Source organism: Argiope bruennichi, chromosome 2 (assembly GCF_947563725.1).
Source record: "Argiope bruennichi chromosome 2, qqArgBrue1.1, whole genome shotgun sequence".
Lineage (NCBI taxonomy): Eukaryota > Metazoa > Arthropoda > Arachnida > Araneae > Araneidae > Argiope > Argiope bruennichi.
The window spans coordinates 18,910,879-18,938,342 of NC_079152.1; the positions used below are offsets into that span (position 1 = coordinate 18,910,879).

At 27.3% G+C, this 27,464-nt stretch overlaps 2 protein-coding genes across 4 annotated transcripts in view; one reads left to right on the forward strand and one right to left on the reverse strand.

The window, feature by feature from the left end:
• The window catches only part of LOC129989784 (uncharacterized), a 28,742-nt gene extending 4,491 nt beyond the window's left edge, over positions 1-24,251 (forward strand). Inside the window, exons 2-4 of the mRNA XM_056098101.1 lie at positions 19,836-20,066; positions 22,375-22,633; positions 23,572-24,251. Coding sequence (XP_055954076.1) covers positions 19,836-20,066; positions 22,375-22,633; positions 23,572-23,666 — 585 coding nt within the window. The 3' untranslated portion in view covers positions 23,667-24,251. The remainder of the gene's footprint in view (positions 1-19,835; positions 20,067-22,374; positions 22,634-23,571) is intronic.
• LOC129989732 (elongation factor-like GTPase 1) overlaps positions 1-27,464 on the reverse strand; it is a 171,395-nt gene that overhangs the window by 124,058 nt on the left and 19,873 nt on the right. For all 3 annotated transcript variants that reach the window (XM_056098099.1, XM_056098098.1, XM_056098097.1), the window contains exon 21: positions 25,333-26,149. In XM_056098099.1, the coding sequence (XP_055954074.1) occupies positions 25,333-26,149 (817 nt within the window). The remainder of the gene's footprint in view (positions 1-25,332; positions 26,150-27,464) is intronic.

Consider the following 27,464-nt stretch of genomic DNA (forward strand, 5'->3'; position numbering starts at 1 on the left):
ACGATTAATAAAATTAATTCAAAACGAGTTTGATTCTATCTCGTGCAAAATCGAGTTATATAGTTAGTAAATAAATCAACGATAAATAAAAAAAGAATAAATTATAAATTCGACTGACAAAGCTGAACGATTTTTTTTTCTTCTCAAGCAATTCCGAAATATAAATCAGCAATTATTTGTTCTTAGGTAATCAGTCATATAATTAATTTTAAAATTTAACATTTGAATTAAGTCCAACAATTGCAATAGATGTTTTAAATTTTACTATTTTTATAATTCAAATATGGCATAAATAGTAATCTATAATTTTAATAGTTATCTCTGCTAATAATAAAGATAAACGCTTGTGTGAGCGTTGGCGCTTTACAAGGCTGGATCATTTGAATTGGAGCTACTAAATTTCGCTTATACATAAATATATATTTGGGAGAGAAAAAATGAGGACTTCAGAATTTTTTTTTTTAAAATTATAATTAATTAAAAATTTAGCTGAATTTTAGCGTTTTTCAGCGAAACTACTGAAAATATTACCGTGTAAAATTAAATTCTACACCATTAGAAAGAAAGATTAAAAAAAAAATATCCTTTTAATGATGTCAATTTAATATTTGTGCATTTTTTTTTTTTTTTTTTTTTTTTTTTGCCTAATTCAAACAAAGGATAACATTGTACCGAGATATTTAAAAGACAGATGAACCGAACATTCACATTTTTATTGGCGCTATGATGTCACAGGACTGCTTTCCATTAGAAAGACTCATACACACAATGAACAAAAGTACGACAGTTAAAATTATTCTGTTTTAAGTCTGACAATTCCGCGGAATCACGGGCCTGAAATTGTATTTAAACGATTTGTCTGAAAATAAATATAGGCAATATTTTCAGCTAACCAGCTGATCGCCAGAAGCGACTGGTAGATGTATACTTAAGGACAGTGGGGAGAAGATTTCATTCTAAAAGCATTTAAAAATTAACAAAAAAAAAAAAAAAAAAAATCCATAAAAAGAAAAGTGTTTTAACAATTAGATTTTAAAACATTAAATAATAATAGTAATAATAAAAACTAGCTCATTACACAATTTAGTGGAAATTGTTTCTCTTATTATATGATAAAAATGGTGCTGGTGCTTATTACTAAAAACATTTACATACATTTTGCGCTTATTTTCGGTATACATTAAAAAAACTTGCTACAGAGCAAATATTATCAAGTAATTTTTTCATAACTATCAATTGTAGTTAGTATAAGACTAAATAAATTAAATTAAAAAAGTCTTTAAAAACAAATCTTTATTAATATATTAAACAATTTAAAAAAATTTTCTATTTTTTTTAAATTTGGTGATCAGTTATATCTATAATTACTATCAAATGGCGATACTAAAATAGAATAAAAATTTAATCCATTTAATCCTTTATTGATAAATAACTTTTGAGAATATTAAAATAAAATCACTGTGTATAGTTCTTAAACAATGCAGAAATTCAACCACTAGATAAAAGAAAGTAAATGAGAAATCGTTTACAAAATTCTATTTTTACAAATAAGAAAAGAAGTTCAGTTAAAGAAATGTACAGTAATTTGTAATAGTAACGTTATATAACATTCATTTTGCCTTAACCTTTTCAACCTAAATTAGATTTATAATCGTTTATATTCCGACACAAATTTACCATTTTAATGATCTTCATAATATGACCATGTTTCTTCAATATTTTCACCAGTTAAGAAGTATCTAGTTTAAAGCAAGCAGCAGATGGTAGAAATTAAAATGCTTTTAAATTATTAATTAAATTATTCATTAAAAATGCCCTTTCCCTTCTTTCCTGGGGTTATTCTACACCAAAACATATCAAATGATGCAAAAATAAAATAAAAATTGATGATAGATGAATTCGAGGAAGCAAAGTATGAACTGAATATTTGTTTGCATCACCTTGACTTATTTTTGAGATTCAGAAATAATGAAAGCTTTTAGTAAGTGTTAATGTGAAACACCACCCCATATCCGCAATAAAAGGAAATCAAGCAAATCAAATCAAGGAGCAAACAATGGTGTATTTTCAAAATGTTTTTAGATTATATGTTAGATGGTAACATTCGTTGATTTTTTGATGTGCATCTGGCCACGCTATAGCATAAATAATCAAATATTCGGATGTGAACTTCAATTTTAAATTTGTTATGGTTGTACAAAGCCGGAAATTTTCAAGGATAACAATACTCCATGAGAAATTTCAAAAACACGGATTTTAAATGCTTGAATGCACATTTAGCGCCTACTTCAGCCATTGTATAATCAGTAGGAAGTTCACAATCTTGTAATCCAGTTTAAATACATCACTGGAAAAAAGCTGCTGAAGATTTCCCCCCTTTTTTTTCCAATATAGTTTATGAATGCAAAATACATGCTTTGTCGAAAATTTAGGCCGACATTTAATAATTGTTATATCTGATTGAATTATACAATAGGGATAAAATGCATAGCCTACAAGTCTAAAAATGCTTTTAACGTTGGTCTTATAAAATGAATTTTTAGCTTAAAAATTAAAAAAGATTTGAAAAAACAATGAATCAATATTAATTGTTACAGATTCTTTGATAGTACTCATATATTGCATATGAGATTCATAGAACCATGAATTGATTCAAAATCCGTATTTAATATAAGCATATCCAATACATATCTTTTTATTCTGAAACCAATGGACTGTAAAATTTGGCAAGCACTGCAAACATATTTTAAAGTAACTAAAATTATTAATTTTTTTTTTTTTTTTTTTTTTTTTTTTTTTTTTTTTACTGGCTTTGATGTACATGGCAATTGAATGAAAACAGACATTCAATATGAGTGTTTATTTAATTAGCATTTAATAACTTAGTCGTTGAATAGTTCAAATGCAAAAAACTTGTATAATAATAATAATAATAATAAATTATATGGATGATTTAACATGTTTCGTTCGTTATGCTGATATTCGCTTAATTATTTTTCTTTTTCCGCATCTGTAGTTAGCGTTATCACGATATCAGTACAGTGTAGTAAAGTAGAAATTGGGTTTTATTCAAACCACATCAGATACGGTTTTATTTTTTTATTTATTTTTTAAGTTCTGATAATTATTCAGAATTCATGCAATCGATTGGAAACATGCAATTATTTACTCTAGTACAATGGGAAAAAAGCCACAATAACTACAAAATTATCATTTAACGGACAACACAGTACATTAAAAGTATAATTTTGCATTATTATAGACTTAACGAGCAAATTAAAAATATGTTAAAGAGAGAGAGAAAAAAAAACATGGCTATATCTAACATTACATCCAGACATTTTAAAAAAATTTGAAAAGCAATTGCAGATTTTCTTTTGAATTTAATAAAATAAAATTATTTATTGGACTTACAAAAACAGAACAAAAAAGCATCGTAAAAATACACAAACAATTTTTAATCTTATCAGAAAGCTTCTATAGTCCTGAAAATAATTCAAAGTAAAATCTACTTCCTAATCTTGGATTAAAAGAGTAATTATTTTTCTTCTTGTTCAGTGACAAACAGAGCGCGAGAAGAATTGCAAAAATTAACTATAATACATTATTTTTATTTATTATATAGACAGTAGGAAATTATAATAATAATTATGATTTTTATGATTGCCTCTAGTTAAAGATACAAAATTCATGATATTTCATGAATTATGTATTTCAAGCAATCCGACCAATTATACTTAACTACATAGAGCAGAATACCTCCATGCGTTTATAAACTGAAAATCTGGACTACTTGGCAATTATAAAGGATTCCTGAAAAACATGCTTTTTTTTTACAGTTTTGTAAGAAACATCTACAAAAATTTTGAAAATATTCCAGCATTATTTTGATAATTACATGAAATTACTAGATGCTTAATTTTTTATTTTAATCCGCAATTATTAAGTAAAATGCGGTCGAATTCAAAAATCTGTAGTATGGCTCTGCATTCTTTTTAATGAAACTATTTAATAATAAAAATTATACACTATCTGTAGCATTAAATATTTAAAATTAACTACAAAATGTCACTTTATTCTTATTTGCAATTATACTATTTATTAAAAAGAATTTACAGCAACTGAATGTGTAGTACTGTCATGCCTCTCATTTTACTGCCTGTTGACAGTAAGAAGTGTTTAAATGGTTATTATATTTGCATAAAAACTGTCAGAAATTATACTTACCATGAGATGTAAACCGAATTAGCTAAATTATTTATTTTTTTGTTGTACATGAAATCTACATAATTCTAAAAAATTATAAGGTTTTATTACTTTGACCATTCAGTAATAAAAACAATCAATAAATTAATTTTGAAATATTTTTCCGTTCTGTTCGCATGTTATTTGTAATTTAATAACAATTAATTGAAATGCAAAGGAGAAAAGGGTTAAATTTTTATAGAATGCGCCCTATATATACAAATAAGATATAAAATTCTAACAATTAAATAATATAAAACTGATAAATATCAATCATAAAATACGCAACAAAAGTGAAAATAATTTTAGTTTGTTGAAATTATTATATCTTTATCGTGCTAAACTCAATATTTTGTAACGCCAAAAAAGACTTCATTGTTTGAAAAGTATGGAATTCATAAGATCAAGCCCGTAATAATATTTGTTTTTGTGTGCGATTAAATACAAAATGACCCTAAAGTGCTAGGTTGGAAAATAACAAGAATACTTCACAATTATGTAATTAAAAGATTCATATTTACTGAAAGAATTACTTAAAAATAATTAATTAGAAAAATATTGTCCAGCTCCGCTGGATAAATCATAAAATATTCGAATATGCTCAAACATTAAATAAAAATGATATATTTGTCTGTTATTTCAATTAAGTTCTAATATTAAAGACAATTTTGTTTTATAGTTCAGAATAATTCATTATACCTAGACAAAATTATGCGAGCAATTTACTATTTTCCCCTTAAAAACAATTGGGGATAACTTAATATTTTTAGTAAGAGTTATAATTTCTATTATTTCATTCACTTTTCTTAATTTGAAAGAAATATTTTATATTGTAAATATTTAGTCAATTAGGATTTCTAAATGAAATAAAATTATATCAAGTATATAAACATCCTAATAACATGTGAAACGAAAAAAATAAAAATAAAAATAACAGTATTTTGTAAAACAAAGCGAAATTAATTAAAAAAATTATATTTAAAAAGAAGAATATTAACAATAATCACATGAATTTGAATCCTTTTTAAAAGTAACATTTTTTCTCATTTTATCAAGTTAATTTTGAAACATCAGAGGATTTAACATAATATCTGACGATTCATGGTAAAATCACCGAGAAAAAGATTCTTATACTTTATGATTAAAATATTTATTCTTTGTCATTCATATTTAATAGAAACTTAGAAAACAAAATATCGTTTAAAAAAAAAGAATAATTTTAAATTCACGATTAATGATGGCAGTTACAAAAAGTGTTTTTAAAACAAAACATTCAATTTATAATTATGATTAGAATAAGTCCATGTTAACACAAAACAACAACAACAACAACAACAAAAAAGGAGTACAAATATTATTTGCCCTCCACAAAACAATAAAGACATAATAAAAGAATAGATATCCGATTTAATAAAAGAACAGAGAAACATTTCCTTAAATGAAATAAAAATGAAATAGTATTATTTTACAAAACGAAGCGAAATTAAATCAAAATAATATACATTGACAAAGAAGCATGCTTATGCTACTTACATGAGTTTAAATCCCATTAAAAGCTTTACCTTTTTTTCATTTTATCAAATTAATGTTAAATGTAGTAAATGATAATTAATGGTAAAATCTCAGAGAAAAAGATTCTTCTCTCTATGATTAAAATATTTATTCTTCGCCATTCATATTTAATGGAAAACTTAAAAAACAAAATATCGTTTGCGAAAAAAGAATTTTAAACTCATGATTAATGATGCCATTTACAAAATAAATAAATAAATAAAATAAATTTATAATTATGATTAGAATGTGGCCATGTTAAAAAAAAGTAGCACAGATATTATTTGCCCCCCAGAAAACAATAAAGACAGAATCCGATTTAGAATACAAGTTCTTAAACCAAATGCATAAAATAAACATCTCCTTTTCTAAGGTCAGAAAAAAAATAGTGACCTCTCGAATAGTATATAAATTCCAAGCATTGAACTTACTAAATGAGAACAAATGACTTATGCAAAAGGAGATGATCCAATATTACAAAAGAATGATGCGAGAGTCAATCAAGGGCAAACCATAACAATAGAAACTATGTTTTGTGAGGATAAAGAGTTTCAGATTATTCATCGATAAGTCCCTCATGTCGATCGAAAGGTCAGAAAGGTAAATAGCAAAAGCAAAATCTCCACAACCTAGTAGAATTACAAAACAATACGATTTTTTTAAAACATACGATTGAAGATATGGCTTTGTCATCGATTATAGGATGTTCAACTTAGAAGCAATAAAATAAAGATATTATGCATATGAAAATTCATTGTTTTTTTTGGTGTTTTTTTTCTTCAAATTCTTCAAGAATTGTAGTAATTGATCATATATTTAAGAATTTTACATAAATGCTCAAAAAATACTGTATCATGATTTTCATGATAATTTTTACAAGCTGTAAACTATATTTAAATTGCGTGATGCGATAGAGAGTATGCAAAATTATTCAATTCATGTAAAATTTTAGTTAGATTTTTAATTAAAAATTTGTCACAATTTTAAAGTGACTTTCTCAATAACTTCGGAGCATATTATTACACAAACTCTAATCCCACGCCACTTTAACATTTCAAAAATATTTTAAAGTATATTTTACAACAATAAGTTCCAATGTTTCTGTTACAGGCAAACACGTTACGACGATTTTTTGTGCACAAATTATCGCGACTATGTAATTAAGAAAATTTTTTAAAACAATCAAATAAAGATAAAAGAATTAAAATCAAATATAAAATATTACCTTGTTACAATAATTCGAATTAAAGGCTCAAATCTTTGAAAGGTGTTTAAGAATAACTGGTAAAATTAATATAATTAATTTAATACTATCGATAAAATTATAAATTAAAAAAAATAAGACTGGCTTTACAAAAATTCTTTCTTTAAAAGAATTGAATGTTAAAAAATGGTTTGCTCTCTTTTTAATAAGAAAATTTCTATTGATAATTCAGATTTTTCTTAGTTTAATAACGATAGTTCTTAATTTAAACGATATTGATTTGTTTAAGATTAGACGTAGAAAAAAATCATGTTTATAATATATAGATCTGCGAATAAAAAGATATTTGTAAGTATTGTACCTAAGACTTTATTTGTTCGTTATTGGTAGGTAGATATCTATTGTTACAATACTTGCAAATATGCAAATACCGTAGCAACGGATGAAACCTTTTTTACATGGATTATTTAGTACACTAGTGTGTTTTAGTTGGCAGTACAATATTTTAACATTTTTAAAGTTTAATTATTAGTTAATAGGTTAATTTAATTAATTCAATACTTGTTAATGAGATTGATGGGAAAAATTAATTATTTTTCTACTTTTTTTGCAGTTTCTTAAATTTATAAAACGCTTTATAATTTAACGATTAAAAATTATTAATGAATATTATTAATAAAAATATTTAATTAATATCTGAGAGTATACTAATCTAAGCCCTTTTTTAAAAACAACAACAATAACTTTCATTCTTTTTATTATAGGACATCTTTAAATATCCTCACATTTACAGAGATAAATTAAAATAGAAATTATCTGAAATTTCTCTAATAACAAATAAGGTTGGAAAAAAGAGCACAATTAAATAAATTATTGAATTTCACAGACTTAATATTTAAAAATATATTATCCAGAATTCTATTTCCCCAAAAGATTTGACATGCAGTCAAAAGATTGAGGGGGTGGTGGTGGTGAGGGGTGAGGTATTGCATAACACAGAATAAATTTTGTAATCTGCAATTGTAATTTGGTGCTTTAACTTGTTCGGTCTTTATATTTTATTTATAAGGGGATAATTACTTTTCTATTCATCTTTTGTCGTCGTGATTTGTGAAACATTTCATTGCAGTTAATTCACTTTTTAATAAAAATTCTAATTTTTCTAATGCAGTTAATAAAAATTCTCTGATGGTATATGTTGAAAGCCAAAGAGTTTGTCAGGATTCGATTTTTTAAATTAGAAATTTAAGTTTATCACTAAATGCTTAAGAATATTCATTGGAATTCAAAGCCTAGCACTCAATACCTAGCAAAGTAACATTAAGTTCTATTATTTTCAGCACAAAAAGAATAATCCAACAGAAATAATAATAATAATAAAACAGTCTGCTGTTATCTCTAAATAGGGAGGAGAAAAAAAAAAAAAAAAAAAAAAAGAAGAAAACAGGAACTAATTCCGGAACTGAGAGAATTTTTCATATCTCAAGGGATCTAACAGATCACAATTCTGGGCTAATAAAAGTTGCTAATTTTCTCTTTCATTCTCTTTTTATTTATTTCAAAATTTATTGGCGAAGTGCATGATGCCACGTTTCTTCCCAATGGTCATGGTTTGGACTTATTAAAAATAATATTTGTAAAGTAAATTCATTTTTAATCCCGTAAGCTACAAGTTTAAAATAAATTGATATATGATTTTTCCCCAGAACTGCATTTTCTTGATGACAGTACAACATATGTCATTTATTATAAGCACATACATGTTGAATTTCAAAATGAATTTTTGGCATTATATAGTATTGATGTTCATTTTGCGCTTGTAAAAATAATAACAATTTTGTATAATAAATGAACTAGTACTAAAAATATTTTTCTAATAATTACATTAGAATTTTTTACGAACATTTCAGTTTGTTGATAAAATCAGTGGTTCCGAAATACACCAACCGAATCAAATATTAATATTTATTAATTGATATATATTAAACAGTATTATTTTTTTTTATCTTTACATATTTTTTCTTGTTTTAATTTAATCAAAGTTCACATCCGAATTTAACTTACGAATTTAACTTTTTTTATTATTCGTTATTATTTTAGTTTAACTGCATTTTACTCTATTTATTCAGCGTTCATTAAATCATTTTACTTTATTCAGATAGTGCGTTTCAAAAACATAGATATTTCTCTGTTGCAATACTTTGTCCATGAAATTTGATCCTATATTTTGTACGCATATCAGAATGAAGCGCACATATAAGATTTTTTTGAAGCCCTGTGCTTATATAAGATTTTTTTAAAAAATCTTTCAAATCATCAGCGTAAAATGTCTTAGAAGTTATTTGCAATGTAATAATGAGTAGCGCATTGATAACATGTAGTGCCTTCCATCCTTAGAAGAAAATGTTGAACAAAGGTATCCCTAGTTGTCCGATACTTAAGTTAAATGGATTATATGTATGCATATCCACCTGTTATCTATATACTTCACACTCCAATAATTGTTTCTCTAACATTTTAGTATAAATTTAGTTCTGTTGATTACACGTTTGCTTATATAATTTATTACTAGATATCAAAGCTATGATCTTAAAAGATCACAGCATTTGCAGCACAAATTATTGGTGCATGCCTATGAGAATTTGACTATGACAAAATTTTGTAATTCTTCTACGATTGAACTTTTCTTTAAATAAAATGCTGATTCAGTCGAGTAAAGATAATTCTTTATTTTTATTACTATACCAAATGTAAAAGATTAAAAAAAAAAACCGATTAATTAAATATCCAACTTTTTTCGCACACTTATTCGTATTTCTATTTATTCTATTTTGATTAAAATGGCAAACGATTTTTGTCTTTTTTTTTGGCACAAAGAAAAATATGATAAGAATGCCAAAATTATTTATACATTTAATTAAGAAAAAGAGAGTTATTTGTAATTGTTTTAATTTCCTTTCTAAAAAAATCACAAAGAACACTTCCAACTTATATTATTTTATTTGCTGGTTTTCAAAAATTCTTAGACAAGGACGAAAGGCTAAAAGCGCTTTAAAAAATAATGTAGTATATATTATTATATTAATTATACGTACATTAATATTAATACAATCTAACAAAGAAGCTACATACAAATGTTAAAATACAAAAGATATCTCAAAGGATTTCCATCCCTTTCCCGATTCCTTTTAAAGATAAGAAAAATGCGAAAGATTCGTACTTTTTTTTTTTTTAAACTCTTTTATTAGCTTGACAACAAGCAAGAACTGATCCATTATAAGAATAAATAGAAACTTTTTAAAAGTTAAAAGCATTTATTTGCAGTGTACACAAAAAATAAAGCCTGGCATAATAGCTATTTAGCCATTTTAGGGAAGGAAAAAAAGAAAAGAAAAGAAAATACTTTATTCGTTAGTGAGACATTATTTTTTTAAACAAATGAATACAAGGCACATTAGAAGTGCTACGAAGCTTAACTATTTACTGGCATGCTATTTCGGCATTTAACAATGAATACAAAGCAAATCATTAAAAAAGCTCAAATAAGGAGACATTTTTTAAAAATCTTATTCGAGTGGAGTTTGAAACTGAAGCGTAACTGATAAATTGCTTAAATACAAACGACTGTTAAAAAATATTTATAAAAAAAATTGAAATAAAATGCGTAAGAAAAAGATAAATTTTAAAAAGCGGAAATGGATTATACCATAGAGTTGAAATAGTGATAGAGAGAATGCAACCCTATTTTGGTGTAGGAGAAGATAAAATCACGTGATTTCGGGAGAGAATTTGTATCCGCTGTAACCGCATTCTCCATAATATTTCAATGGCAGATTATGTCTTGCTTTTAATTGTTAAATTTTAAACCTTATTTAAGCCATGATTAACTTAAGCTGTGCAATTGGATGTAAAAAAATCTTCTAAAGATAGTCCTGTATCATTTTACAGCTATGTACTATAAACATATTATATTTATATCCATTTTAAGTCATTTTAAAATTTCGTAAATCGATCACTCAGTGATTTTGATGTTATATAACATTTCAGTGATATGATGTTATATAATATTATTTCATAGTTTGGTTGAGTTAGTGTATTTAATTTAGTTAACTTGTTATTAAGCTTCGTTTAAACTGATATAACTACATTATATTTTGCTATTCGCTTTATTTTAATCTCGAATGTGTTGCATGCTCTTGGCTGCAAGTTTGGCATGATTTTTTTTTCTCGCCGATTAATAATTGTGTATTTATTTTAATTCAAATAAATTTCCTTGTTATTTCCAATATGTTTTTCCTTTTTTACCATAAATAGTCGAATTGTAGTATTATACTGTGAACGATATTAAATCATCATTGTGAATGAAATAGTGAAACTAAAACGTATGTTTTATTGAAAATGTTATGTAATAAAATTTCATAATTGTGCTAGTAATAATTGCATGTTTTTATAAATTTTAATTAAGATCTAAAAAGAAACTAGCGGATATTCTAAGGATAAGAAACTATTAAAGAAAGGAATGCTATCTTTACAAATAAAAATTTTGTTTGAAACTCAACATTTATTAATTTACAATATGTACATACCCTAAAATCACCATTTTCGTAAAAATTTCGAATTTCTTTATAATTTTGTATTAAAGTCAACACATTTAAGATTCCAAAAATGATTTACTTTTGTTTCTACAAAAGTTTTGTTTTTTTTCTTCTGCAGCTAGAAGTAAAGTTACCGGCAAAATTATAAACCAGAAGTGAAATATTTAAAACTGATACTAACAAGGGGAAGGCATGAGGTTTAAAATTGAGTTAGAGACAAGATTTTGTATAATGGTAGTATACATTTAGAATGTTCATTCATGAAAATATTAAAGCACAATAGCCAGCCAGTTTCGAGGAAATAGCCCTGAAACTTTCAAGATAACTTACAGCCTAATACTATGTTACCGTGAACGAGCGTTCGAACAGTATAGTGGTTAGGGCTCTGGCGTAGCTTTCACGAGAGCTGGACTAGTACTTTTTTGTTTTCTTTCTAAATTATTTCAAAATAATTTAACAGTTTTAATTAATATCTTCTTCGTTCTTTATGCAAAAATAAATATTTATTCTGCTAATTCTTGGATTATAATTTAATTTTTAGAAAGAAAAATAATTATAAATACGAATACATTTTTTTAAAATATTCAGTAGAAAAAAAAAGACTTGGGTCACTTTTATAATCTGCTTTTTAAAAAGCTTTTTTTATCAGTTTGAGATAATGATAGAAGTATTTGAATATGTAAAGTAAAATTAAAAGATGTTTTTAGGCAAATAAAATGTTTACTTAAAGAAGAAAAATAATCACTTTTAATTAATGCAAAAAAAAAAAAAAAAAAAAAAAAAAGCATGATTTAAATCAACAAACTCAACTATTGATGTTAGGAAAAAGAAAAATTATTTTCGAAACCATTTAGCTTAGTTTCTGCTTAGTAGAATGATACTCTCAAATCAAGAAAACAATAAATAAATAAACTTTTCAGGAAATGAAAATCGCCCGGATTCAATGCCGGAAAGCAAAAGATTGCGCGAAAGGTTTTGAGTTTGTCAAGATTTGCGATACGTCGCCAAAAAAGGTATTCTTTCAGATTCTCCCCAAGTCACATGACTCATATTGGGCACACTTGTTTCGATAAGAAACATACGACTAACTCCCTCCATTTATATGTCAGCTCTATGAATTATATAGATCTTTTAGTGACTGATCAGAAAATTTTATATTTACATCACAATTACGCAGGAAATGTTTATTTCATTTCTTTTCTGTAAAGCAAATACAGCATCCTATAATTTTTTTGAAACCAATTTTCGCATTGCACCAGATACTGATTTTATTTTTATAATATAATAAATATTTTGAAATACAGCATTATTAAAAGAATCATTATTCTTTTTTTATTATCTTTCGGAAGAAATTGTGATAGGAAATATACACACTATATTTTGATATAACTCGTGTTAATATAGTTGATATACAGCATAAAAAGAACTTTGGATAATATTGTTTAAATAATATAAAATTTTAACATCTCAAAAGATTAAGAATAAAATAGGGTATAAGTACATGTACTCTAATTACGCGCCAAGGCTGTGCCTAATGCATGTCAAATATCATGTAAAGGATTTATGTCTTTCCCTTGATATGGTGAGGAAGTTTAAGGGGGAGGTGTTAGCTCAGATGTCACCCTCTTCATCTGACCACGATTAGAAATTATGAAAACCGTCCATAAATTAATTTCCTTTGTGCTGCTACAAAACGGGATTTTAAAATTATTCAACCTAAGTTCTAAAAGATAAATCAGTGAACAACATAGCAACATATTTCTGTACCTTACACAGAAGCAGGAGATTCTTGTATTTCTCAAAGAATAGTAGTTAATAAATTTCAGAAGAAAAATCAATTAAAAATAGTTTGGAGTATCAATATAAAATGCTAGCAATTTTTTTGGTAATGAAATTTACAAACCATTCGCAACTTTAACCCTTTAAAGGGCCATTTTTTTCTAGTCATATTATGTTAAAATATTTTTAGGTTTGAAATTAGAATAAGAAAAGGGATTCATTTAGCTTATTAGATAAATTTAATTTGATTAATTAATTTGGTTAATTAATAATTAAGTGACAAACCATGACACATTATTTTGTGTGAGATAAAGAACTGAAGTACAGTAGACTCCCGATTATCCGCGGGCGGGTTATCCGCGCCTGCCGCACGAAGTTTTTTTTTGCTTCCAAGCAAAGAGAAAATGCTTCCAAAGCAAGAAGCCAACACAAATGACTGATTTCTTCAAAAAGGTGTAGTTTTACAGTTATGCTTTGTAATTACATAATACATTACAGTATTAAAACAGTACATATGTATTAATATTTCTGTGTATCCTTGACGCCTCTCGTAAGTACAAAGCACTTTTCTGTTTTCATTAACAAAATGCATTTTAGGTTAGTTTTAAGTGATATACTAAAATATTAAGCTTTATTTAAACATTTCCTGCTGTTTATTTTATGTTTTATTGTGCATAAAACGATTTTTCAAAGTTGGAATGACTGTTTTCTCTTTTGCTATACCCATTTTTAACTTTTTTCGGATTATCCGCGATTTTTGTTATCCGCGGCGGCCGCGCCATCCAATTCCGCGGATAATCGGGAGTGTACTGTATCTAAGTTTCTGTCTTTCTAAAAAAATTCGTCAGAACTTATGCCAACCTACATAATTTCATACAAAGATTGATAAATTTGGTGGGAAGCATACTTCCCACGGCCTTAGCAAGGGTTAAGCAGTTTTTCACATGCATTCCAAATGCAGAAAATTCGAAATGACAAAAAATAAGAAAACAAAAAACGGTTGCAATACAAAATGAAAATATTTTTAATTCACTAATCTTCTGACAAATAATATATTAAGATTAATTTTAATATTTATTTTCAAATTACAAGTTAAAATTATAAATAAGGAAGTAAATATCCTCCTTTTTTTCATTCAATTTTATTCGTACAAGATTGGGTTCGTTTCATGTTAGGCTGTTGCTGTGTACGGAACATAAAACTGAGTGCTTTTTGTTTTATTTTTTAAAAATCCAAGCTGACTTGACTGTTGAAGAAACAAAACAAGGAATTTATTTTCTGTCAACAATGAATACTGTGATGGAAATAAACGAGCTATTGTGTTCAATCAAGCATAGTATGTGTTTTGACTTGAAGATGGGAACACATGATAGAAAGCTGACAACAGCGACGAAATTCAGTAGCGATTTCTTGTTTTGTTTTTACAAATTATGTTCCTATACGAAAAGACCAGCGCATAAAATTAAATATTCATGACCGAAGAATTTTCGACTTGGTTCATCGCCAGATCAGGTGAGAAAATGACAAAATCTAATATAAATAATGGAGCATTAAATTTGATTTAAAAACAGTTTTGAGTTAATGTAAAGCTGTACATATTATTTTTTTCGCAATAACAGTCAACTATATATAACTAAATATAAGCTACGCAAAAAAAAAAAAAAAAACGTTTTTAATTACCATCTATTTTTTATGTAAAAAGTAATAAGGTAATAAATAAATAATTAAAAATATTCAAAAAAATATTGAAAAAAGACAAAAAAAAAAGTAAGGAATGAAATATTAATCACAATGCAATAGAAGTTAAAACCCATATATAAAATACTATCAAGATTATAACCTTTCTTAAATCTTTTCAGTGATTCTTCCAATTTTCAAAAACCTATTTAATATGGAATATTTATATTATTATATTTATATCTCTAATATGGAAGAAAAAATTTTTCACTTTCATAATATATTTTAATTTTTCAATAATAACTGATTAGGAATTTTGTTTTCCAATGATATTCAAAATGGCCTAGTTTTTCAATTTTTTTTAATACTTCAATTTTGCTTTGACCTCGAAATTTCTGATTTTTTTTAAAACAAAGACATTCTCTAGATTTTTGCACTATAAGAAGCATTCATAAGAAGCATTTTTATATTTATTATTTTCGACTTCTCTTTTTAATTATATTTTAGTATTAGTTGTATTTAGCATAATTAATAATTCCAGAAAACCAACAATACATAATTTTCCGGAAATCGCTATTTTGGTGCAAATCAATGCTTGAGAGGTAGCTGAACAGTGTACGCTACAAAACTCTTACATCAGGTTGATGAATATTGTCTTAAATTGAGCGCTGAAAATCGCTATCAAAAAGTCTATAAATCGATAACTGTGGTGACATCTACCGAAAAACAAATGCTCATGTTGTATAAGAATTTTGAGTACTTCTAAAAGTTTTTTTTTTTCTTTTTTCAAATGTTTTAAGATAAAAAAAAAATCTAAGATTCATGATGGCAAAAGACTTTTTTCAAGAATATGAATAGGTATTGCAAAATCAACGCAAGATTTGAATTTGCCACCATTCGTGCAGTAAAGTGTTGGCAATACTATTAAAAAAAAAAAAAACATTTGACAGTTGATGGTTTAGGGTTAGTAAAAATGGACCGTTACACGATAGAACTACGTATTTTCATAGTTGAACACTATTTCAAAAATAATGCAAGTCTGGCGACCACAGTTGGAAAATTTGAGAATTGGCCCGCTATATGACATGATTTAATACTATTGGATGTCTTTTTATGGGGTTATTTGAAGACAAACGTCGATGCTAACAACTCCACAAGCGCGCTTGTATTGAAGGAGGGTATTCAACAACCAATCAACGAAATTCGGTTACATTTATGCAAAACGGTGGTGGAAAACTTCAACAAAAGAATGCGTATGTGCCAGTAAATCTGTGGAGGTCATTTGACACATATCCCTATCCTGTGTACTTTACGATTTAATAAAAATATAGCAATTTAAAGAAGAAAAAAAACTTTTTTATTTAATTCAAATCTTGCGTTAACACGCAGTTCTATCGTGTAACGCTCCATTTTTACTAAACCTAAACTATCAGCTGTCAAATAGTTTTTTCTAACAGGGATGCCAACACTTTACTGTACGAATGATGGCAAATTCAAATCTTACGTTAATTTTGGGACACTCTTTATTATGTATTAAGTCATACTACAGGCAAAATAAGAAAATATTAGTGTTTATGAAATTCGATAATAAAAAAGCATTTCAGGAAGAAAATGAAGACAGTAAGCAACTGAATAAGTGCATTAGAATTATTAGTAAATTCATTTGTGATGTCTTATGTGTCTAGAAGATGCGAAGATTGCAGCATACCAGCACCCGCCTGTCTTTTTAAAAAATTATTTTTACATTGATTTGTACAGTGAACAGCAGTATGTACAAAAAAAGGTGATTAGAACACCCATCTAAAATTTTTAATTAATAAGAAAATCATCATTTTCTGAAAAACATTAAGTTGCTAGCTTTCGATAATATTGCAGCGTAAAAAGCATTCAAACGGCCATTTGTATTGAATAAAATTTAAGAATTTTGCAAATATAATACTTTCACTGCTTAGCTTATTCAATAAATTTGCCATTTCATTATAGCCTTGAGCTAAAGCATTTTTTTTAAAAATTTAATTCAAATCTTGCGCCAACAGGTTGCTCTATCGTGTAACGGCCTAATTTTACAAACCTAAACTATCAGTTGCCAAATGTTTTTTTAAAATTTTTTTAATATTGTTACCATCACTTTACTACACAAATATTGGCAACTTCATATCTTGCGTTCATTTTGGGACACCCTTTATTTTGCAATGAAAACAAAAATGAAAAGCCAAGACGAAGACAAGACGGCAATTCTCTTCCAACTTCAAAAGCAGGCTTTTCAAACCCCCGGAATGAGCGCAAGATGAAATTAATCCCAATCCGATCAACTGTGGAATAATACTTAAAATAACGATGAAGAGATTGAGGCCAATGATTTGAACTTGGAGGGAAATAATGGCAGAATAAAAAAAAGGCAAGAGATGAGACCTTGCTCTTAGTGGGTCAGCAGAACGCTTTGTTTATGATCCTGACGAGTGATCATGCTCAATCGGAAGCGGTTCTGATGCTCACAGATGATGTGAGCATTTAAGCGGAAGCACCGAACATAAGAAGGCCAAGGTAGGTCATTAAAAATTATAGAGAGTCTGAAGCCTATTATTACATAATACGAGCATCCTTTCCATTCTTCGTAATCGAGATCGCAGCACGAACTGAGAGTGTGTTGTTTTTATTTACAGCAGCAGAGTGGAACGAGCGAGAATCCGTTACTCAAAGATCACAAATGCTGATATTCGTACAATTGTTAGCAAAATAGAATAAAAAAAAAAATGGATGACGTTCCAGAACTACCTCGTAATTTTCATAAGATTCTTATTTGTGTTTTCTGGTAGAGAATTGAGTTATTTTCCCCTTTTAAATATAAGTATTCAAATCACGTAGTATTCAAGTAGGTTTGTAAGTCTGCCCAATTTTGATGAAAGTAACAAGAGCTTGTTTAGATTTTGATAACAGCAGAGAGGAGTTTGCATTTTATTCTATTTTGAAAATAAATCAATTTTTCTACCCTATTAAGTTTCTGGGGCGTTCTTCAGAGAAATCATATTTACTTTGTTTTTAGTAATGTAAAAAATAGTGTGGTTTTCAGGACAAAGCGATGGATATTATTTTAACTGATAAAAATAGTTCACTATTACTACTTCTTCCTCTATGCATTTATAGTTTTTCCTTTTAAGATATAACTAAGTAGACATGATTTGGGGGAAGAAAAGTAATCAAATGGAACGATATAAAATTACATCGTCAAATCAAAGTACAGATGTATGGCAAAAACTAAACATACCATTTGCTAACAATATTAAAACTAGTATCTGAATGGATACAAATAAAACCATAATTGAGGAATGAAGCTGTCTAGCAAGATAAAAACAGAGCAATCTAAAACACATGATTGTTGTATTCTAAGAAATAAATTAAACATCCTTTGTAACAATATATTCTATGAGTGGTCTAGTCACCTTTGTTGACCAGCACATTCGCCAGGTATTGCTTATATTCAGTTTCAGTCGAATCATTTAGGAAAACCTTTATGTCCATGATTCTATAAAATTGTCAGACATTAAAGCTGTGTTATTTTAACAATCTTGCATGGGTTCTGTTCATTGTGCATGCCTATATAATATGAGTCATGCCTATGACATCATAGTGCTATTATGTCCAGTTCATCTCTAAATTTAGCAGTATTGTAATTTCACTCTTTTAATCGTCCTGTAAACTACATAGATATTAAATAGAATCCTTCTGTTTAAACTTTCAACAATGGAAGAAAATTACGCAATCAAATATTTGATGAAATAGTGAAAAATTTTTAGGTTTTAATCAAAATGATGAAAATATTTTAATGAAATATACTTAAAAATATGTTTAAACGCTAATTAAATCTGGACTAAAGAATTTTATAACAAATAAATAGGTATTATTGAAAAGAAATTTTTTTGGACTTTAAAAAGGTGTATATATATTTGTGAAAATTATAGCAATAAAACGTATATAGCTTTTTGAAAGTTATAGCAATTAAAAAAAATCAAGCTTTATTTTGCTAATTAATTATAATTAAAAAAATATAGTGCACATTCCCACCCTTCAAAGTATGCAGTGCCACGCCCGGTCTGTAGTACAAATGGTCTGGCCTGGAAAGTACCAACATACGCACGCAAGTACGCAAATGTTTATTATAAGTAGAGATTATTAGCGCGTGCACATCTTTATTAAAAGTAGAGATTATTAGTTTAACAACGGATGAGATGCAAATCTAAGTAAAATCATAAGTTCAACCGAAAAATTGGAGAAGATAATGTTGCTGTTGTAAAACATTTCCTAGCTATCATTTTCAACGTTATAAAATAACAAATTCAAATCGTAAAGCAGACGTTAAAATCTGAAACAGAAAACCTAAATTTACCTTTTTATTATGATTAAAACATATAAAACTAAATGCATTATGGAATTTAAATAATTTAAATAAGTAGTATCCTAAATTAATTTTTTTATAGTTAAACTATCAATCAAAAAGAACAGTTGACCTTTGTAAACAACGTTAAGAAATAACAATATATAATTACTTCAAGATACGTTAAGATATAATACTTCAGGCTTCAGATAATTAAGAGGCCTGTTCTTTGAAAAGCGAATAAATGACACAATAGACTTACGAACGTCCTGAAAATGGGCGTTCAGATAATTAATAGAATGCTATAACAAGAAACAAGTTCCTTAGTATAATTGCCCTGATGATAATTAAGTATAGTTAGAGAAAAGATATAAATATTAAGCTGTTAATTGACGAATTCATTCTTTTTCAGCCATCAGATATGCCTTCCAGCCGACGGGCAGGACCTTTCTACAAGAGGCGGCCCTATTCGAATCCCATGCCGGAATGTGCCTCGCAGCAAGTGTGCAATGCCGTCTTCATGAGGCTAAAGTTCGTCCAGCCTTTGTGTCGATGTGCCAGCGCGATGAAAAGCCCCTGTTCGACGAGGATGCACCCGAATGACGGACACACGGTCAATCTTTTGGCAGATAAAGACGGACAGGTCAGAAGTTGAATTAAACTCTTGGAATGTGAACTAATTAAATATGCGACTATGCGAAACTCAACCACAATTTAGTAACAAAATAGTGCAGGTCCGAAAAATCGAACACATATTTCCCATAACACGTTATGATGATGTTTATATGGCATGTATTTATAGTATTTTAATCTCAATTTAATTATATTTCAAAGATTAAAAAAAGTTTAATTTACGAATTCTTATTTCGGTACTAAACAAATCCAATTATAAATTTCCATTCATATCCGAAATTTAATACGTTTATTTTAAAGGTAATTATCGGGTGTAATGACAAACAAAAAGAGCCAAGAAAAAATGTCGCCAATTTGTCGATTTCAAATGGCAGCAAGTGATTCGCATGTGATTTGATCTATATTAATGCACATATTTATTATATATATGTTTATGCACTTGAGTAATTTTTTATAATTTGGAATGTTTTTCTTTGCGCATTTTGGCAGTCGTTAAAATCGACAAGTACCATTTTAAATAATAGTTTCGATTTTAAGCATGTCTTCCAAAATCACGGTTCCAGACAACATATAGGAAAATGTGCGTTCAAAAGTTTTGGAATGTATAAAATATTTGACATCTCTCTAGTTGGGCAATTTATTATTAATTAAACCAGCTGAAGTGGTCTCCCAGAAACTTTCTCGCTAAAACAACTGATAAAGGTGTTATCCCAAAAACACCTTCCATGGAATTGGCGTAATTTAGCTCCGAAATATTAATCTTTGGCGTCGCCTCGTAAATATTAAAACTCGCCAATAACTACTAATTATTGGCGAGGGTTTTGGCGATTATTCCTGTCATGCGGATAATAATATCTTACAATTGGATTTGTGTTTTAAGAGCGTTTTTCCCCAATCGATTAAACAAAACTTGGCCACAAAAACCCATACCAAATTAAATATATTTATGTTATTGCGTTTTCGATTTATCGCGTTTCTGAAAGTACAGATCAACAGCCGGTCAACCCTAATAGCTCAAAACTTGACAGGTTTCTACACAAGAGATGTTAAATCTGTGTACATAATTTTATCCATCCAGCTCTTTCCGTTTTGTAGTTGCGTTAAGTTATATTCGAACAGCCGAACAAACAAACTTCCTCCGAAAGGATTTTAAACAAAATTTGACAGGTATCTACAAGTCTGATGTAAAGATTGTAGCCCAAATTTTATTTGTCTAGTTCCAAGCGTTTTTGAATTATCTTTGTCAAAGACAGACCGAAAGCCGGATATTTATTAAAAATCGTTGAGGTCGAAAACGTGGAGATATGTTAAAATCTCTCATTCGATTTTTTTTTTTTTTTGTCGATTACAACACGTTCTCTAAACTACGTATACAAGTAATAATTGGCAAAAAAATTCTTAGAGATATTTTATTTCGAAGCATTATATTCAAAGTATATTCATCTGACTTATATACAAGAAATAATAAAAATTTCTTTATTTCTAAATGAATTCAAGAGTCTTTTAACATTTAAGAACGTCTTATTTGGATCGAAGAATTCGGCCGTGTTTGAAAATAAGCTTACAAATATACGAATAAATCGGAGAAATCACAATTTGATGTTAAACAGCTTCTTTATGATCAAACCATTCCGCTAGAGTAAAGTTATACAAAATCCAAGAAAATTATTGGCAAATAATTGGATCCAGTTAAAAAAGTTGGAAGTAACTCCCATAAATTTATTTCAAATTATTCGTTTTCGCAGAAGCTTGCTAGAAATGTTACAGCTGTTTTCCCCCAAAATTAAATATACAGGCTTCCAAAATTAAAATTTTTGCCTGCAGTTTATATAGATTTGTACAAATTACATCATACATATTACACTGCTTTCAAAAATAATATCCATTTTTCTGTACTGCTTTATATCTAGTTTGTTGAATAATAGATTGGGGTTGGTTGAATTTTTCACAGCAAATTACACTAGCGTTTTTAAACATGAAACCGAAACTTATTACATAGTCTGTGGTTCCTGTTTGAAAAACATCATTCAAATGCTACATTATTTGTTTCTAAATGGATTACACAGCTGACTAATGTCAGTAATATCCCATTAACAAATTATCATATTTGTAAATTAATGACTGGAATAGTAAACATAATATTGTTTTCTAACAAGTTAAAACAATCTACGTGGCATAATTTGGAAATAAAATTAAATATTTTATCACAACTTTTCACAAAATCATTCAAAGGCATGAAAGTATATATGATTACACTAGTCAATGCTTTGTTTTTCTATATATATTTATTAAAAATAATATTTGATATCTTTTTTTAGAAAACACAAACACTCATCAAAGTTTGTGAAGATGTGGATTCAGTCAAAATGTGTCAAGAGCCTCATGATTGGATGTTACTGGCGCTACAGAATGTGCGAACAGGAAAAGCTCATTATTTGGTTGTGTGCAAATGCCCCACCTATGGTATAATGGAAGGACCGGTACTGCATACACAACCACCATATGCGAGAATACCAGGAATTAGTGTTTATGGTATGCTATGTGTTCAAGGAAGAAAAAGTCGACTACATAAAGAAAGTAAGAACCCATATGAATTTTTAAAAAATATATAGTAAATTTTTTAATATACAGTAATTAATAAGCACTTATATATTTGACATTTCTCTTTAAATGTAATTATTTAACGTTTCACAAATATTTATATAAACTTCTAACAAGCATTTTTATTTAATTTTCTGACCTATGAATTTATTTAACCTTTTCATTAGTTGACACATTATATTTGTGGCATTTAAAAGTTATTTAAAAGTATCTAAGTAATTTTTTTGCCTTTTAGATTAATTGCTATTTAATTAGATTTATTGAAAAAATTCTTTAATTTGAAGCACAGGTCAATTCAAGCCATTGTATGAAAAGGGTTAAGTATAATTTCAGTTAATAGTTCTTTTATTCATAAGCTCTCCAATTTTTATAATTCAAAATGGCTTTCATTGCACAAAGAATCTGACTTTTAATAGTAACTGCATATTTCAATGATAACTATTGTGAAACATCAGCTTTAAGATTAAAAGACTGAAATTTAATGTCAAGCAAGAATTACCATGTATGCCGAAATGGTATATGTTAAACATGTTATAATTGGTTAAATGTCTTCACACTAGTATGGCATGGGAACTTAAAGAATATAGTGTTAGAAATTTATCTTAACTGGAGATAAAATATGGAACTTTTTGAAGGGTGTTGCTATTCAAAGCTAGATTTATATCATTAAATTTTTCATTCACATATGCATGATGATGATAGATATTTAAAAACTTATAAATTAGATTTTTTATTAAATTTTTGCTAATTTTGACATGAAAACACCTTTAAACATTAAAACAATAAGAATGTAATATTTTATAATTGTTTAGTATCACTTTTCAATCAATATTCCAGTTGAATTATGCATATTCATATTAATAATTTTGTATGTGCAAAATGATTAATACAATACATGTGTTTTTTAAAAATAGATTTCCCTGAAGTTCCATGGAATAAAATTTTTGAAGTATATAACTCTACTCTCACACCAAGGAATAACAGAATGAGAAGAGAGTTTGGACAATGAACAACAACGTTTCAATAGAAAAGAAGTAAAACTTCCAATGAAAACAAGAAAATACTGAAATTGCACTTTAATGCAAGAAAAGTGCTTACAATAACTTTGAAAGAAAAGTTTCCAAGATTTTTAAAAAAACTTTTGCATCAGCAATCATCAAAACTATATGGGAAAATGGAATAATATCATCCAGATTTCTTTAAAATGTCATTTACCAGTTTCTATGGTAAATAAAACTAGAGGTTAGCACAAGCCTAACAATCAGCAGCCAGTTGCTAACATTTGCTTAAAAATGTGCTTTAAGTTATAGTTTTGAAATTAAATTCATATATGAGATACATTTCAATAAAGTTGAAACGTTTCCATAATTCCTTAAAAGCATGTGATGTAGAAGAGATCTTCACCTGAGACTTCTAAACCCAATATGTGAATATTTTTATGATGTGAAGAAGTTGCTACAACAAGATAATGCATAATATTCAAATGCCATAAACTAGCATTTCAAATATTATGTGTACAAGTATACAGATTTATAATAAACTAAATTATTTTGTAATAAAACTATAAAAATTTCAGCTTTTATTACAAAAAAAATCTTCTTGATCCAAATATTCAAGTAACAAGATTACTATATAACCTAATAATCTTGAAGAATTTAATAAAAGTAACACTTTTTTTAAAATTTTTTTTTATTTACTTATATTTCAAACTTTTGTTTAAAAAATAGGTATGAATATAGCAATAGAAAATTACTATAAAAGTAAGAAAACATATTTCCCTATAATTACATTAATTATTTTAAATATAATAATCGATTAAATATAATTTATATAATGCAAAGAAATTAAATATCAGAATTTCAACAACTGGTTATGTGCCATCACAAGATCCACCAACCTGAAAATATGCTTTTCAAATGATTCAGTTTATTTATTTTAATTTCATCCAGCCGATAGTTTATTAAGCATGGTTGGCAGGGGATAAATAGAAAGAAAATGTTCATGTTTGTTTTGTACTTATGTAATTATTTTATAATAAAATGCTTTACAAAAAATGAGCATTGAGTTCTTTTTTCAAATATTAAATACAAAATATACAACAGTATTTTCATTTTTTAACATTTCAAAATGATGAGAAACAGCTACATATGATTTTTTTCAAATGAATATTAAGTGAAATTCTTATTGTTAAGATATATGCTAGATCTTAATAGAAATACAGAAAGTATCACTTACGAGTCAAAAAAAGACTAGAAAGAATCTGTTGACTGATGAAAATACAACCTTAGATCATTAAAAAAACAATCAAAATTCTAAAATCAATTAACTTTCTAATAAAATCCAGAAAAAAATGCCAAAATAACTGTTAAAAAAATATTTGTACATTGACAAAAGAATTTATTGCAAGGGTAGTTATTTAATGATTTCTTCATTTAGTCCAGAACATTTATCATTTCATGGATGTTAAGAGCTGTACTATTAGGAAGTAATTAATTTTTTTCATCTGCCCATCCATCAGCAGATCAAAGAATGCCATGTATTTTTTTTCTTTCTCTCTCTTTTTTTTTTACTTACATTTATTCATTTTGTCAAAAATAAATTTTGCTTTTAGTTCTACAGCTGAAACATTCTTAAAAATTACTGAAATAACATTATGAACAAAACAAAGTACTTACCAAGCATATCTGTTGGTACTTGAATATTACAACTGTACATAGCACACATCAGTCTCTGTGGTTGAGCCTGGAATGCCTTTTTGCAAGCATCTTTAACTGTAGACATTATTTGTCCTGTAAAAGGTCCAAAAGGAGTACTGTTAGAGCTACTGGGTATACTGGACCCAATGCTCTCAGTATCACATTCTTTGGATAGTCTTGAAATATCCTTGGATATTATATCATCATTTAGATCCAACTTTCCCAGAGCCTTATCTACAATTTCATCATCTACAACAGTAAAGGCTTCTTTTTCAAATGTCCAGTCTTCAACAATAAAGCAAACACCCATCATAGGCTCATCACATAAAGGTCCACAAAGAGTAGCAAGTTGAAATCCACTAACAAAAGTGCTATCATAATTTAAATGAGGCGAGTCACACTCTGTTGAAGAGTCAGTAAACACTGATGGGCGTTTATAACTTGGTATTCGATTTAATAAAATATTTGGACCACACCTTCTAGGTCCAAATGACCAAATCTGATCAACAGCGTCATTCCACTCACTGCCTGCTTCAGAAAAGTGTTCATGCAATTTATTTTTCAGTTCCTTAATTGCAGCAATAGTTTCAGGTGTTAAAATGTCATCACTTTCACCACTATTACGAGCATAAAATACTAGATCTAAAATTTTTAAAAGGGAAGCACTTTCGTCTAAAAGTTTGGCGATCTCTGGTGGCAAAGGCTTTGCTCTAATTTTCAAGCTTGACAGTTTGTTAGGTGTTTTCACCAAGATGCATCCATCATTATCTATCTCTTCTAATATTTCACCTTCTACCTAAAATATTAAAAGAAAATAAGAATTTTCTTTAAAATATGTAAAAATTTCTCTATTCTTAGGTATTTTTAGAGCATATTATTACTTTACAAATATGGATGCAGCATATATATATATATATATTATAAAACAATAATAAAGGTAAAAACAAAATGCTTTGTTTTATTTTTATTTCATATTTACTTTGTTTGTATATTATTTTGTGTGTAAGTATAATAACATGCATCTGTTATGAAATACAAATTTACATATATAACTTTAAATATAATATCCAAAACATACATAATTTAATAAAAATATAATAAAATTGCTTGTAAGAAAAAGTTATCTAATGTCATGGTGATTGGAAAACTTTCTTTTTATTATATTCTATAATTTTTCTCCTAATTAAATCTAGTTCATAGACCATCTCTATTTAGACATTGTTTACTAATTTCATGATTTGTAGATCTAATAGTAATGGATACAGTATTAAAATAATTACAAAACAAATGTGAAATAATATTAAAGAAGAAATTATTTTTTATGATTACCTCAAACTAGAATTCATTTCATATAGGATCAAGGAATAAAAGTTCTTATTTAGAAGAGGGGGGGGGAGGAAAAGTAATTTCAGGATCCAGTTGTCTGAAGAATGGTCCGAATTTGAAAAGGTATCTTTCAGGCATTTTTCAGTTTTGGAAACATATTTAAACTATATTATATATTTCTTTATAATTTTTATACATTTATAAAAATTAATTAATTTAGTTTTGTATTTAATTCTGTTGGTTATTTTTAAACAAAAAATTTAAGGACTTCTGAATACTTAAAAAAAAAAAAAAAATACTAACACAAGTTGAAATATTCATTTTAACTTTTAAATTAAGGACTAGTCAAAATATTGGTCATTTTAAAAGAGAATTTTATGAAAAAACAAGTAAGGGGTTTCTCTCCTTTATTAGAAAATTAGATATGTTTTCTTAAGATTGCTCCTAAAATTATCCATCTTGTCTTTCCAGAATAGGAAAAAAATAATTTACACTTAATATTAAGTTATAATCAGACAAAGGAATAAAAAATCTAAGAGGTGGTTAGATTCTATGGAATTTATAAACAAAGAAAGTGAAATCATAAGGATTTAGTCATATAGGTACTGTGGCATTTAGGGGGGAAAAAATGGCTCGTACAATATCTGTACCCTCTGCAAAGTGAAATACATGAAGTTCTGTCTGTTTTTTTTCCAAAAGGTTAATCCTTTAAAAAAAAAGCACAAAATCAACACAATATAATAAATAGAATTGCATATGTTTATTTAAAAAACAAAATTAAGATG